General features: G+C 38.5%; 1 protein-coding gene across 1 annotated transcript in view; it reads left to right on the top strand.

Annotated features, from left to right (window-relative positions):
- LOC128860964 (fat-like cadherin-related tumor suppressor homolog) overlaps window positions 1-12,701 on the top strand; it is a 70,826-nt gene extending 58,125 nt beyond the window's left edge. The window contains exons 15-22 of the mRNA XM_054098786.1: window positions 38-879; window positions 963-1,271; window positions 3,302-8,609; window positions 9,017-9,280; window positions 9,359-9,547; window positions 11,721-11,750; window positions 11,882-12,016; window positions 12,435-12,701. Coding sequence (XP_053954761.1) covers window positions 38-879; window positions 963-1,271; window positions 3,302-8,609; window positions 9,017-9,280; window positions 9,359-9,547; window positions 11,721-11,750; window positions 11,882-12,016; window positions 12,435-12,580 — 7,223 coding nt within the window. The 3' untranslated portion in view covers window positions 12,581-12,701. The remainder of the gene's footprint in view (window positions 1-37; window positions 880-962; window positions 1,272-3,301; window positions 8,610-9,016; window positions 9,281-9,358; window positions 9,548-11,720; window positions 11,751-11,881; window positions 12,017-12,434) is intronic.
- Window positions 12,702-13,147: the final 446 nt, after the last annotated feature.

Genomic DNA, 13,147 nt, shown 5'->3' with positions numbered 1-13,147 from the left:
GAAATTATTTGAATTTACGGTTTTCTCTTTTATTTAGGCGTTATTTATATCGTAAATGAGTTGGATTATGAAACAAAGCAAAGCCACGAATTCATGGTGCGTGCAACTGATTCCTTATCAGGCATCTATGCCGAGGTAACGGTGTCAATAGTTGTCGAAGATGCTAACGATTGTTATCCAGAGATCGAACAAGACAATTACAATATTACCATATCTGAGAATTTGGTGATTGGCTCACAAATTATGAAAGTTAACGCTTCGGATTGTGACGCGAATGCAAATAGTGATTTATCGTATTTCATTGATAGTGTCGATGGCAAAAATAAATCTGAATTATTTTACATTGACATGACAGAGGGATATCTCTATTTGAAAAGTAATTTAGACGCCGAGGAAAGTACCCTTCATCACATTATTTTGGTTGTGAAAGACCATGGCACACCATCATTAAGTTCAAGAGCAAATATATGGATTACGGTAAAAGATCTGAACGACAATTTCCCCAAATTTACGGAAGCTTCCTTCTCATGCCGTTTATCAGTGAATGCTCAGCGCGGTCAATTTGTAATCAATGCAAAAGCCTACGATCCCGATCACGAGGATAACGACAGACTTAAGTATCGAATTATCGATGGCAATGAGTTGCAAACGTTTACAATTAACGAAAATAACGGGATTATAACATTGCAAAATATGCAAAATTTCACTGACCATCACCAGACTTTGTTAAACGTCTCTGCCAGTGATGGCGTTCATACGACTTATGCCAGAGTTAAGATTATACTCATGCCGGAAAATAATCATGCACCCAAATTCCTGAAATCAGTCTATGAGGCGAAAGTGAAGGAAAATGAGTCTGCTGGAAAACATATTGTTTTGGTAGGTTTGCATAAAAAAATTTACTAGATTGCTTTTTAATTTATCTCTTTTAATTTTTAATACATTTTTTTTTCTTTCGAAAGCTTCAAGCATATGACGCCGACTTCGGCCGATTTGCGAAACTCACTTATGACCTGGTCTCGAAAGAATTCAAAGAGTATTTTGAAATCGATAGCGGGAATGGATCGATTATAACAAAGGTAGCATTTGATCGGGAGCAACGTGCTTTCTATGACGTATTAGTAAGGGTCTCCGATGAAGGTGGCAAAGCGGATTTTGCGCTATTGAAAATTAAAATTGAAGATGTGAACGACAACAGCCCACGCTTCATGGTTAAGGAGTACAAACTTGTTGTTAAAGTCAATACACCAACTAATACAACACTTTTAAAGGTAAATAATAGTTTCGTTAAATAATTTCAACGTTTAAAGGCAATACTGAGCTTTACAAGTTACAAAAACTCAAGGTCTTAGAACTGAAATTAATAAGTCTTCCAAAATTCTCCCGTGCAACTTTCTCTGCTCCTTATTCAATTTGTGGTGGGCGTCTGCATTTTACTACACATAAAATAGATTTGCAGTTCTTAAGTGCGATTGTGAGAAGCTGTTACATTTTAGAGAAGCCGGAATTTTCCTGAACTACCACCGCTGTTGGAAAAAAGTTTGGAATTTAATTATTGATCTTCGGACTAGTGGTTCGGACACGTTAATAAATGAAATATCTTCTGTTCTTTGTTCTTCTTTCAATGTCTTCTGTGAGTAAAGCCATGTCAAGTGATCCTCGAAAATTTCACTAAGTCACGGATTTTAGGGCAAGATGTCTCGTTGTGTAGTCAAAGTCATGTTAACGCTATTCTATAAATATTTCGCGCAAATTCCAATTTTAGCAATTGTTATTAACAATCAAAGTTTTAAGCAAGATTAAATTGAAAAATTAATTACTCCAAAACTACAATAGATAATGACGTGAAATTTTGCATACCATTCAAGTATTGTATGTACTATTTTTCAAGTGTACTTTTCATTTTTCAAAATGTACTATAGTTGGAATCTTTCGGACTTTTAATACAATATAATTTTTTAATGAAATTAGTAGTACGCTGCTTCAGTTTGCGCGGTCCCTCAAGCCGCCGCGCGTCCGATCAGCCGATGGCAGCAATGCCACCGTCGAGCGCATCAAGTCACAAAACAGTCAATATCTCGGAAATGAAGTAAAAGTACAAAATTCTATTTTCAGATTATTGAAGGTAAGCGTTTTCCGCACAATTATGCGTAAGTCCGATTGTTTAACAGCGTGAAGAAAACATGAAAAAATGCAACTGAGTACAAAAAGTTATTATTTATTTATCTATTTGTCACAATAAAAAGAGTTATTAACACTTGAAAAATAGTACAGACAATACTTGAATGGTATGCAAAATTTCACGTCATTATCTATTGTAGTTTTGGAGTAATTAATTTTTCAATTTAATCTTGCTTAAAACTTTGATTGTTAATAACAATTGCTAAAATTGGAATTTGCGCGAAATATTTATAGAATAGCGTTAACATGACTTTGACTACACAACGAGACATCTTGCCCTAAAATCCGTGACTTAGTGAAATTTTCGAGGATCACTTGACATGGCTTTACTCCTGTTTAAAAAAAAATTTCCGACGACACTGAGCACGAAACATATAACTCGGAAAGGTTAAAATAACCTGGTAGTAGGTGAATTAGGTACGTACCTCCCTTGTTGATCAAGCCTATAGCGAGATTGCATGAGAATCGAATTACGATGTGGCATATGTATGTATCTGTGAGATTAATATCACTGTCTTAACTAGAATTGTTATTAAATGATTAGCTCGACATAAGCAATCAGTTGTTTGTTACACTTTGAATTATCTTGAAAATCATGGCACATTCGACTTCATTTCCATTTCAATAGCTGCTATGTCCATACCTACATAAGATTAACAAGGCTTCAAAGAACTGGGCGAGGACATCGATGTCCTCCCCAGGTAGTTGAAGCTACTTCTCGCTTCATTGTGAATAAATATCCTATAAGCAAGCAAAAGCGAAGTAGCGGAATGGACTGGTGCGTGACTGCTATTGAGGAGTGCGTAGGTTCGAATCTCCGGGCATGAAACAGGTTTTTCTAATACCTATTGCCTCTCTGCCGGCAACGGCGACCTTCGGAGTGTATTTCTGCCACGGAAAAGCTCTTATAAAAGAGCATTTGCCATTCGGAATCAACTTAAAACTGTAGGTTCCTCCATTTGTAGGACAACATCAAGACGCACGCCACGAATAGAAGGAGGATCTCGGCCAAACACCTAACAGAAGTGTACGCGCCAATTATTTATTTACTTTTTTATTTTAATACGTCGTTTTCCTCGTTTATTTGCTTTTTACTCATAAATTTTGATTTTTTTTAAAGGTAAAAGCTTTCGATATGGATGATAATGACAATGCGGGCCTAACGTACACAATCGATGAATCGACAGTATCTGAAACTTACAAAGACATATTCACGATCAACGAGATCGATGGCAGTTTGAGCCTTATGAGACCTGTAACAGATCTTGCCAATAACGTTGCGCAATTTTTTGTACGCGCCATGGATGGTGGAAGTCCACAATTTCATATTGATGTACCTGTTACAATACAGTTCATCAGTCCCGATGTTACAATGCCTGAATTCGAGAAGAATTCTTTTGAGCTGCACGTTTTAGAATCGACGCCACCAGGTTCAGTTTTAACAAAACTTCGTATATCCGGAAATTACTCTGTGAAATTTTCAATACCCATTGAAAGTCGAAAATTTTCAATTTCCGAACTTGGTGAGGTGATCCTCATGCAGACGCTCGACCGGGAGTTGAACGATGTTCACTATATGATTGCCATGGCTGAAACGGAAACAATCCCGCCTTTATTCACATTTTGTGAAATCTACCTCCATGTGCTGGATGAAAACGATAATTCACCTAAGTTCGATAGTCGCGAATATAATGTTAATGTTGGCGAAAACATTGACAAAGTCGCTTCGATTATCAAAGTCACGGCTACGGACATAGATACGGGTTCGAATGGTGATATACGTTATTATTTGGAGGATGAAACAAATACCGCATCGAATGTTTTCGATATCGATATCTACACAGGTTGGATCACATTGCTGAGCACTTTGGATCGGGAAACCCAATCAGAATACCACTTCAATGTGCTGGCCACCGACAACGGTCAACCGAAACATGTTTCTAAAGTACCTGTGACCATCAAAATCATCGATTACAATGACAATCCTTCCGTATTCAATCAGGACAAATTCGAAATATCAGTAAATGAGAATGCGCTGCCCGGCACCATATTGAAATATTTCCTAATAACCGATCTTGATGCCGAGAAAAGCATAACCAGCTATTACATAATGAGTGGTGATAAGTTTTCTCAATTCCAAATTGGCAAAACCGGCGAACTCTTTGTAGCTAAACCGTTGGATAGAGAGGCAATACCAGCGTATTACTTAAATGTACTTGTAACGGATGGAAAGTTCGTGTCCACCACAGAGGTTGCTATAACGGTGCAAGACGTGAATGATAATGTGCCAATTTGCATGACACCACGTTACAATTTGAAAATAAATGAATCAGTAATGACGGGCACCCCACTAATTCAAATCGAGGCGTTGGATATAGATGAGAATGCGAGCAGCCAACTGCGTTACTATTTGACGGGTAATCGCTCGGACGATTTCTTTATCGAAAAAGATACCGGCACCTTGCGGGTAGCCAAATCGATTGACCGAGAAATACATGCCAAATATTTATTAACAGCGCATGTGCAAGATGGTCAAGAACTGTTACAGCAATGCACTTCAGAGTTAATTATCAATGTCAATGATCTCAACGACAACCGACCAGAGTTCTCTATGGCGCAGTATATTGTTAGCATACCAGAGGATGCGCCTGTCGGCACTATCGTGACCAAAGTGCATGCGACTGATAAAGATTTCGGCATGAATCGAAAGGTTATTTACTCCTTTGTCGAAGAGCAGTCAATTTTTAGTATATCGCATTCCAGTGGCATTATAAAGCTCTCGAAGAGTCTAGATCGTGAAAGCATTTCAATATTCAATATTTCCATTAAAGCCGTAGACTGTGGCAATCCGAAACTGTTATCGATAACAAGGCTCATAATCAACGTACTCGATATTAACGATAACCCACCAGAATTCAGCACAAAGGAGTATAGGACGTATGTGTACGAGAATGCCACACAAAATTCAGAAGTTGTGCGCATTTTCGCAACCTCGAAGGATATCGGCGTCAATGCAGATGTCCTGTATTTCATTGTAGGTGGTAATGAGCATAACAAATTTAGTATCGATTCAAAGACGGGCAGCATATTTGTGAATGATGAATTGGACTACGAACGCACAAAGGCATACTTTCTAACGGTGCAAGCGATCGACGGTGGCACTCCGCCGCTCAGTAACATTGCATCCGTAAATATATCCGTATTGGATGTGAATGATAATCGGCCGAAATTTACGCAGAACATGTACCGTGCGAAGGTGCGTGAAGACGCGCCCAAAATGCAAAAGATACTGCAAGTATTGGCTACCGACGCGGATGCGGGACAAAATGGCATTATACGTTATAACATTGAGCGTGGCGATCACTTAAATCAATTCGCCATTGAAGACTTCTCCGGTCAGATAATTGTCATAAACGCACTCGATCGTGAGTTAAATGCAAATTATTTGCTGGAAGTAAAGGCATGCGACAATGGCGTCCCCGAGCTGTGCAACTACGTGCGCATCTATGTGGACATATTAGATGTGAATGACAATCCGCCGCTCTTCCGCCAGCAAAATTACAGTGTGGTGTTGCAGGAGAATAAACAGTTAGGCTACAACGTGCTGCTTTTCGAAATCACCGACGCCGATGATGCGCCTAATGCAGCGCCCTATACGTTCGATCTGCGCAGCGGAAACGATGGTGGGTTCTTTCGCATCGAACAAGATGGCTTGCTACGCACTGCGGCACATTTTAATCACAAAATCTGCGATATATACACGCTGCAAGTGCGCGTCTTCGACAACGGTACCCCACCGCTCTATTCGGATGCTTGGGTGCATGTACGCATTATCGAGGAGAGTCAATATCCGCCCGTCATAACGCCTTTGGAGGTAACAGTGAAATCTTATGACGATGACTATATAGGCGGTTTTCTAGGACGTGTGCACGCCAGCGATCAGGACAAATATGACAATTTGTTATTCGCACTGACACCCACCAACGGTGAGGCGTTCGTGACCAAACAACTCTTTAACATATCCCAAAATAACGGATCGCTATATGCAATCAGCAATCTCGATGTTGGCATGTATCGCATCAATGTAACAGTCACAGATGGTAAGTTCACGGCACACGCAATTGTTAAACTGAATGTTGAGCTAATAACGGGCGATATGACACGTAACGCAGTCGTTATAAGTTTTCGCAAAGTTACACCCGAAGCATTTATTCTGAGTCATCGCAAAGGTTTCATACGCGCATTGCGCGCTATATTGCGCTGTCGTCAGAAGGACATCACCATAATCGCAATACAAATAGTCTCCAGCTATCCCACATACAAGGAGCCACACGACTCGGAAAGTGTTATGTTGGAGCGAAGTAAGCGCCAAGAACCTACGGCTGCAGATAATTTAAATGTTTTATTTGCCGTACGTAAGCAACAAATTACGCCCAGCTCCGAGGAGTATTTCACCACAACCGAAGTGCGTGCTGTGCTGGTGAATTTCATAGATGACATTGAAGATGCTACCAATCTGGTTGTTGAAGAGATACTGACACTCACCTGCGCGCGTAATATTTGCGCGCAAGGCGAGTGCTTCAATCGCATACGTCTCAATAAGCGCCAACTGAATACGTACTCAACAGATGTGGCCAGCTTCGCGTCGCCCACTTACAAGCATGCCAATGAATGCCAATGCAAGCAAGGTTACGGCGGTCGCATCTGCAATGAGCCGATCAATGCTTGCTCGTCGGATCCGTGCCCGCCGGAGAAAACATGCTGGCCTGCCAACACAACTATCGGCTACCAGTGTATTTGTCCGCAAGGTTATACGGGTCACTCCTGCGAAAGCAAATCGACTTTAACAAAATGTCAGCACGGTAATTGCAGCTCACGATTTAATTCGGTATCTTTTAGCGGTAAGAGCTATGCTCATTATAAAATCAATAAGGCCGCAGCGAAAACTATACTGGAGCAAGAGTTTGTCTATTCGTTGAAGATACGCACCGTGCAGCAAACGGGCACGTTGCTTTTCTCAAGCGGACGCATCGATTATCACACATTGGAGATCTTTAATGGCGCCGTGCAATATCGCTTCGAGCTGGGTTCGGGCGAGGGCAAAATATGTGTATCAAGCATTTACATCGCTGACGGCGAATGGCATACTATCACGCTGGAACGTATACTGAACAGCGCCAAACTGACCGTGGACAATAAGCATGTGTCGCAGGGTAGCGCGCCGGGTGTCAACGGTATTCTCAACATACAATCGAATGATATTTTCGTGGGGGCCGAAGTAAAACCACATCCCTCCATAATCGGTTTCGAAGATATACAAAAGGGCTTCATCGGTTGCATGTCAGATATTAAAATTGCACTTGAACCACTACCGCTGTATATATCGGGTGGTAGCTCGGTGGCGGCTCTGAAACGCTTCACAAACGTCGAGTTAACTTGTGATCCAGCGAGTGTGCTTGTACAATTGGGAATTTGTGGCGCACAGCCTTGTCTCAACGGGGGCATCTGCATTGATTTGGGTGAGAATAAATTCAAGTGCACTTGTCATGCACGCTTCACTGGCCAAATGTGTGAGATGGATATGGATCCGTGTGCCTCAGCGCCCTGTCTGTTTGGTGGACGATGTGAAATGCACAAGCTGGGCAATTACAGCTGCGCGTGTCCACTGCATTTATCGGGCCGACGCTGTGAATATGGCAAATACTGTTCACCCAATCCATGTAAGAATGGAGGAGTTTGCGAGGAGGGTGACGGCACGCCTCATTGCATGTGTCGTGGCTATACGGGACCCACTTGTGAAATCGATGTGAATGAATGTGATAATCATCCGTGTGGCAATGGCGCCACCTGCATCAATGAAGCGGGCAGTTTTCGGTGTATTTGCCCATCTTACCTCACAGGCGCTAGTTGTGGCGATCCACTATATTCCAATTCGATTTCTACCAAGTTAAAGAATCTGTCAATGGAGCAGCTAGCAGGCATTGTTGTGGGCATAGTGTTCATTATTATTGTTATACTTGTTGCCTTCTGTTGTATAGTCATTCGGAAGAGCAGCAATTCAAGTGGCCAAAATTCAACCAATAAAGATCCGTACAAAGGAGATAATTTGAATTCTCTCGTCTGTAAGGAGAAGTATGCCAAGAATATCGCTAAGATGAGTAATTTGGAGATAAATCAGCGTCCAATGAGTTACACGGCATCGACAAATGATAATTTATATTCCGGTCACACAACCTTCGTGAATAATTTAGACATATTGCGCAGCTACGGATCGGCGGGCGATGAACTAGAAAACATTCCATTCGAATATCAAAAAATCAATCGCAACAATGAGCATGTAAATCTAAACGATTCTGATCCTATACAAAAACGCGACTGGGCCGAGCAAATGCATTTGAAGACATTTAGTGAGAATAAGCTTAACAATGGTGAGTCGTATATACTTCGATAAAATGTATCTTAACAAAAAACTCGTAGTTAAAAAACTAACTAGTTATCTTTTTTCGATTTATGGCTTTTATCAAAAGGGGTGGGCTGCCATAATTTTCCATATCAATTTCAAAGGCTATACAAAGTGAAGTTACTGGAATATTTTTTATCTTTTCCTTTTTTTTCTTGCGATTTGATGTTTTTAATGTAAAAGTGACCTGGTTTTTTGTTGTTACCTAGTTTATTTGTTTACATTCTGATTGAAATTTTACATTCAAACCACCAAATTGCAAAATAATACAAATCGTAAAAAATATATCGTTATAGGCTTTAAATAAATTAAGATAATTTAATAATATATTTTTAATATTGTATAAATTAAAATATAGAATTTATATTCATCTAGAAAAAATCGATTATACCGCTTTAAAAACCGGTTGTAGCAAAATGATACAAGTAACGGTGCCAAATGTATGTCACTCACCTTACACCGATTATCCACCGGTGAACCACGGTCAATATCATTGGGACTGTTCGGATTGGGTACGAAAAAGCCATAATCCATTACCGGATATTACTGAGGTACCTGGTGCCGAAATTGCTGATTCGTCGAGCTTCCATAGTAATGATAGCAATGAATCTAAGCCAATGCGTACCTATGCAGTACAAAGTAAGTTTAAAAAATAAATTTTCATAATTGTAAATAAATTATAAAAAACACGAAACTAATAATTTTCATTTATACCAGATATGTGCGTCGGTGTTGATCCTACACGAGATATTGTGACTTTAAATGAAGACTTAACATCCGAGTGCATCGACTCCGAGCTAGAGAGTTGTATGCGTCCTTTCGAACTGCCGCTTATTAATAATGACGATGTTTCAAGACTGAGCCCCCAAATTAAGTTTGAGAATGAAGACTTCATTACAAATCCAGGTAAACACATACATGGATGTTATAAACAAACTCAAAGAATCTATCTATCCTAGACAAAAAACAAATTCTCAAGAAAAGTTTACTTATTTTCATTTTTGAAAATATTGTATTTTTTGAAACAATGAGGCAGAGGCAATGAAAAAACCAGTCCGGTTACGTAGTGAATAATGAGATCATTTTGGTCCGTTATTTATAGAACCACTCAAACACTCTGCATTGAACCTAATTAATGCATGGAAGGCTATTTATGATAGAATCTTTATTTTTTCGTTTTTTCTTCACGATTCACTGTTCCAATTTTCTTTTTTGTTGGTAACAGAGGATATAGGTGCCGGTATTATATCGGTTCCGGGACATAGATATATTGAAGGATATTGCAAGGCCGATGAACTAGCCTGAAAAGTTACTAATATTCCACTGCTTGAAAACAAAGGCAATATTGGAATTAATATTGCAGAACTCGCAAATTAAGGATAAAAAATAATATTCTCCAGCGGGCCATAGGTCATGGAGAGAAGAAAATACTTGTGTTATAACCAAGCTAATTTAGCCGCAAATAAAGGGTTTTCCAATAAGAGGTGTTATTTTGATATTCAAAGAAAAATGCTATTTTTTAATATTATTGATCGAATGTTTATTTCAATATATTGTAAAAAGGAAGGTATGTCGTTAATAGTGGAAAATAACATCAAGCAAATGACCACCACGACCACCCTTACAGGACAATATCCAATAACCGAATTGCAAAGTGGCTGCCCTATGTCCTCGATAGCCTGACGAATTCCATCTTTGAATCGACCCTGGGCTGTTGGCGTAGACCTTCTCTTTCACGCGGTCCCAAAGAAAAAAGTCACAAGGTGTTAAATCACACGATCTCGGTGGCCAATTGTGATCACCTCTTCGAGAGATAACATGGTCCGGAAGATTTTCCCGTAAAAGATCAATGGTTTCGTTTCTTGTGTGGCACGTGGCGCCGTCTTGTTGAAAATAAACGTTGTCAAGATCAATACCATCCAATTCCGGCCATAAAAAATCGTTAATCATCTCTCGATAGCAATAAATAACACCTGTTATTGGAGAACCTTTTAGTTAAAAAAAAGTTCGCTCAACCTCTCACGCGAGAATATCTCGAAGGTCGTGGCTTGTGTTACCAGTCATTGGCTGTTGGGTAGGCACTCTTCTAGGCTAGGAGTATTTTCTGATGAATACTACAGAAGATGTAGAGACAAAGAAAAGGTAGAAACAAAAGCACATTTCCTCTGTAAGTGCCCAGCTTTAGCTAGGAGTAGAGCACGGTTGTTAGGAAACCACTGTTTTGACTCTCTTACGGAACTATCCAGTCTTGGGATAAAACCTATGCTACGCTTCATAAGAGCGTCTTAATGGTTCCAATGATCAATAAGCACAGTATTACACAACGGACTTACAAGGTCGAAGTGAGTCGGCTATTTTAAACCGGCTTCCACAATAACCTAACCTAACCTAACGGGAGTTGGGAAGTCTTCTTCATATTCTGCATTGAACACCAACTGAGGGTCTGGTGCCTGTTGCACTCTAGAACCGGATACTCGCAAAACTAATGCATATTCTAATCAGTTATTTAGTACTTGAATTCCAGTTAGACATGAGCGGATTAACAATATGCCTGATGACTCAAAGCTGCACGTTAAAGTTGGCTTTGCCGTCTACTGTAAGAATCCAAGAGTAAGCGTTTTGGCTCGTCTTCCTAATCACTGTGGCTTATTTCAGTCTGAAATTCTGGCCATTAGTGAGGTAACTATCAGGTTAGGCAAAAATGTGGCTACCTTTAGAGAAATCTATATTTACTCTGATAACTAAGCGGCGATTAAAGCTCTTGGTGGGGTTGTCACTAATTCCATAATTGCTCGCAAATGCCGGGCATCTCTTAACGAGTTGGCGAAATATTCCCGCATCCATTTGATATGAGTTCCAGGGCGTTGTGATATATAGTACAAGAGACTTTATGTTTTGCAAAAACTTTCATTGATTCAAAAGCGAAATTGTGTTTTGACCTCAGTGTATAATTTTAAACTATAAGTTTAGTTTTAAAAGTAAATAAATAGTATACAAAAAACTGTATTACAGCCATTTAATTTTTTTTAATAACTGGCTATTTTTCACATTTCTAACAATGGCCATTTTTATTTTACAGTGCCTTCAACATATGATCCTATGAACTCATGTAAGTGCAAACTTAATAGTTAAGAATGAAAATTGAACTTTTTTGTTTTTGTATTAAATATTATTTATCCATTTGCAATTTTCACAATTAAACGTATTGTATAATATATTTTGAAAAAAAAACACAAATAGGTAACGCATACTTACGGCATCCAGATTCATATTTGCCTCCATTTAATGTACCCAGTGAAACTGAAGGTGAATGTTCAAGTACTGAGGTATTTTCGAAAGCCACCAGTGAAATGCTGCCCAGAAGAAAACTAAGTGGTAAGTGTAAATAAGAAGTAAAAAAGAATTTTCGATACACGAGAGTCAAATGAATAAAGTTTTAAATAAAACATTTAAAGAATAAGTTTAAGTGTTGAAATGGCAATACATATATATTTGTTTGGTTTGTTTTTTCGTCGAATGCTCTCAATTTCGTATTTATCAATCAAAAAATCTGGTTTTCTAGGCGATATTTTTTTTTCGAAGTAATTTGCATTTTTAGCATGCAACATTAAACACTTATTATCTGATAGGCATTAATAATCTTGAATAAAATTTTAGTTAAAATATGAGCTTTTCTAGATTTATTGATATAAAAGCAAAAACTCTGCAGTCCCCCAATTGTGATTTCATTTCATAAACTCTTAAGTTGTATTTTTAACCATTTTTTGTTTTCTTTTTGCTCTTCTATTTCTAGACAAGTCGGAAGAAATTTATGTGTTCAGAAATCTTCACTCGAAAAATGGATCAAATAGCGACCTCTCAGTTCACTTGTGTGAAATTGAAGATTCCGAATTAGAGGAATTTTTACCAAACTCATCAAAAGACGTTAATAATAGATAGAAAAAGTGAGATCCTTCGATCGCGAATGGCATTTAATTGTATAAAAAGAAATATTTTTATAAGATCTTCATACTTAAAAAAAATGAAACAAAAAATAAATAAATAACGGTTAAATGTTTTTGATAGTTTTTATCCTTTTATTTTTTCACAAAATTCTTTATGAAATTATAAAATTGTTCCGTTTTATTATTGATTTCTGATTCGAAATCATATGAGGCAAAATTATTAGAAAAATATTATTATATATTTCTGGAAAATAGACCGATGACAATTCGATACTAATATTGAAGCAGCTCTTATGTTGATGTAAAGCGACCGACAGCAATTACAAAGTTGTTAGGTCTTACATTGGTTGAAGGTTAGTGAGGTCAAATCGTCAAATCATGATTGCTGTCTAACCTTTGGTTGATTAGATTCTAAAACCCAAACTCGTTGGCCTACCAATTATCTTCAATAAATTTCCCATGAGGAACTTTTAGTGGTAAGCGTTAATTGCGAGGCTCTTTACAGTAATAATGCAGCACATACTTTTCAATTAAAAATAATATTTTGTTGTAAAAAAACAAA

This window comes from Anastrepha ludens, chromosome 4 (assembly GCF_028408465.1).
Source record: "Anastrepha ludens isolate Willacy chromosome 4, idAnaLude1.1, whole genome shotgun sequence".
NCBI classification, from domain to species: domain Eukaryota; kingdom Metazoa; phylum Arthropoda; class Insecta; order Diptera; family Tephritidae; genus Anastrepha; species Anastrepha ludens.
This window is presented reverse-complemented; position numbering and strand designations above follow the sequence as displayed.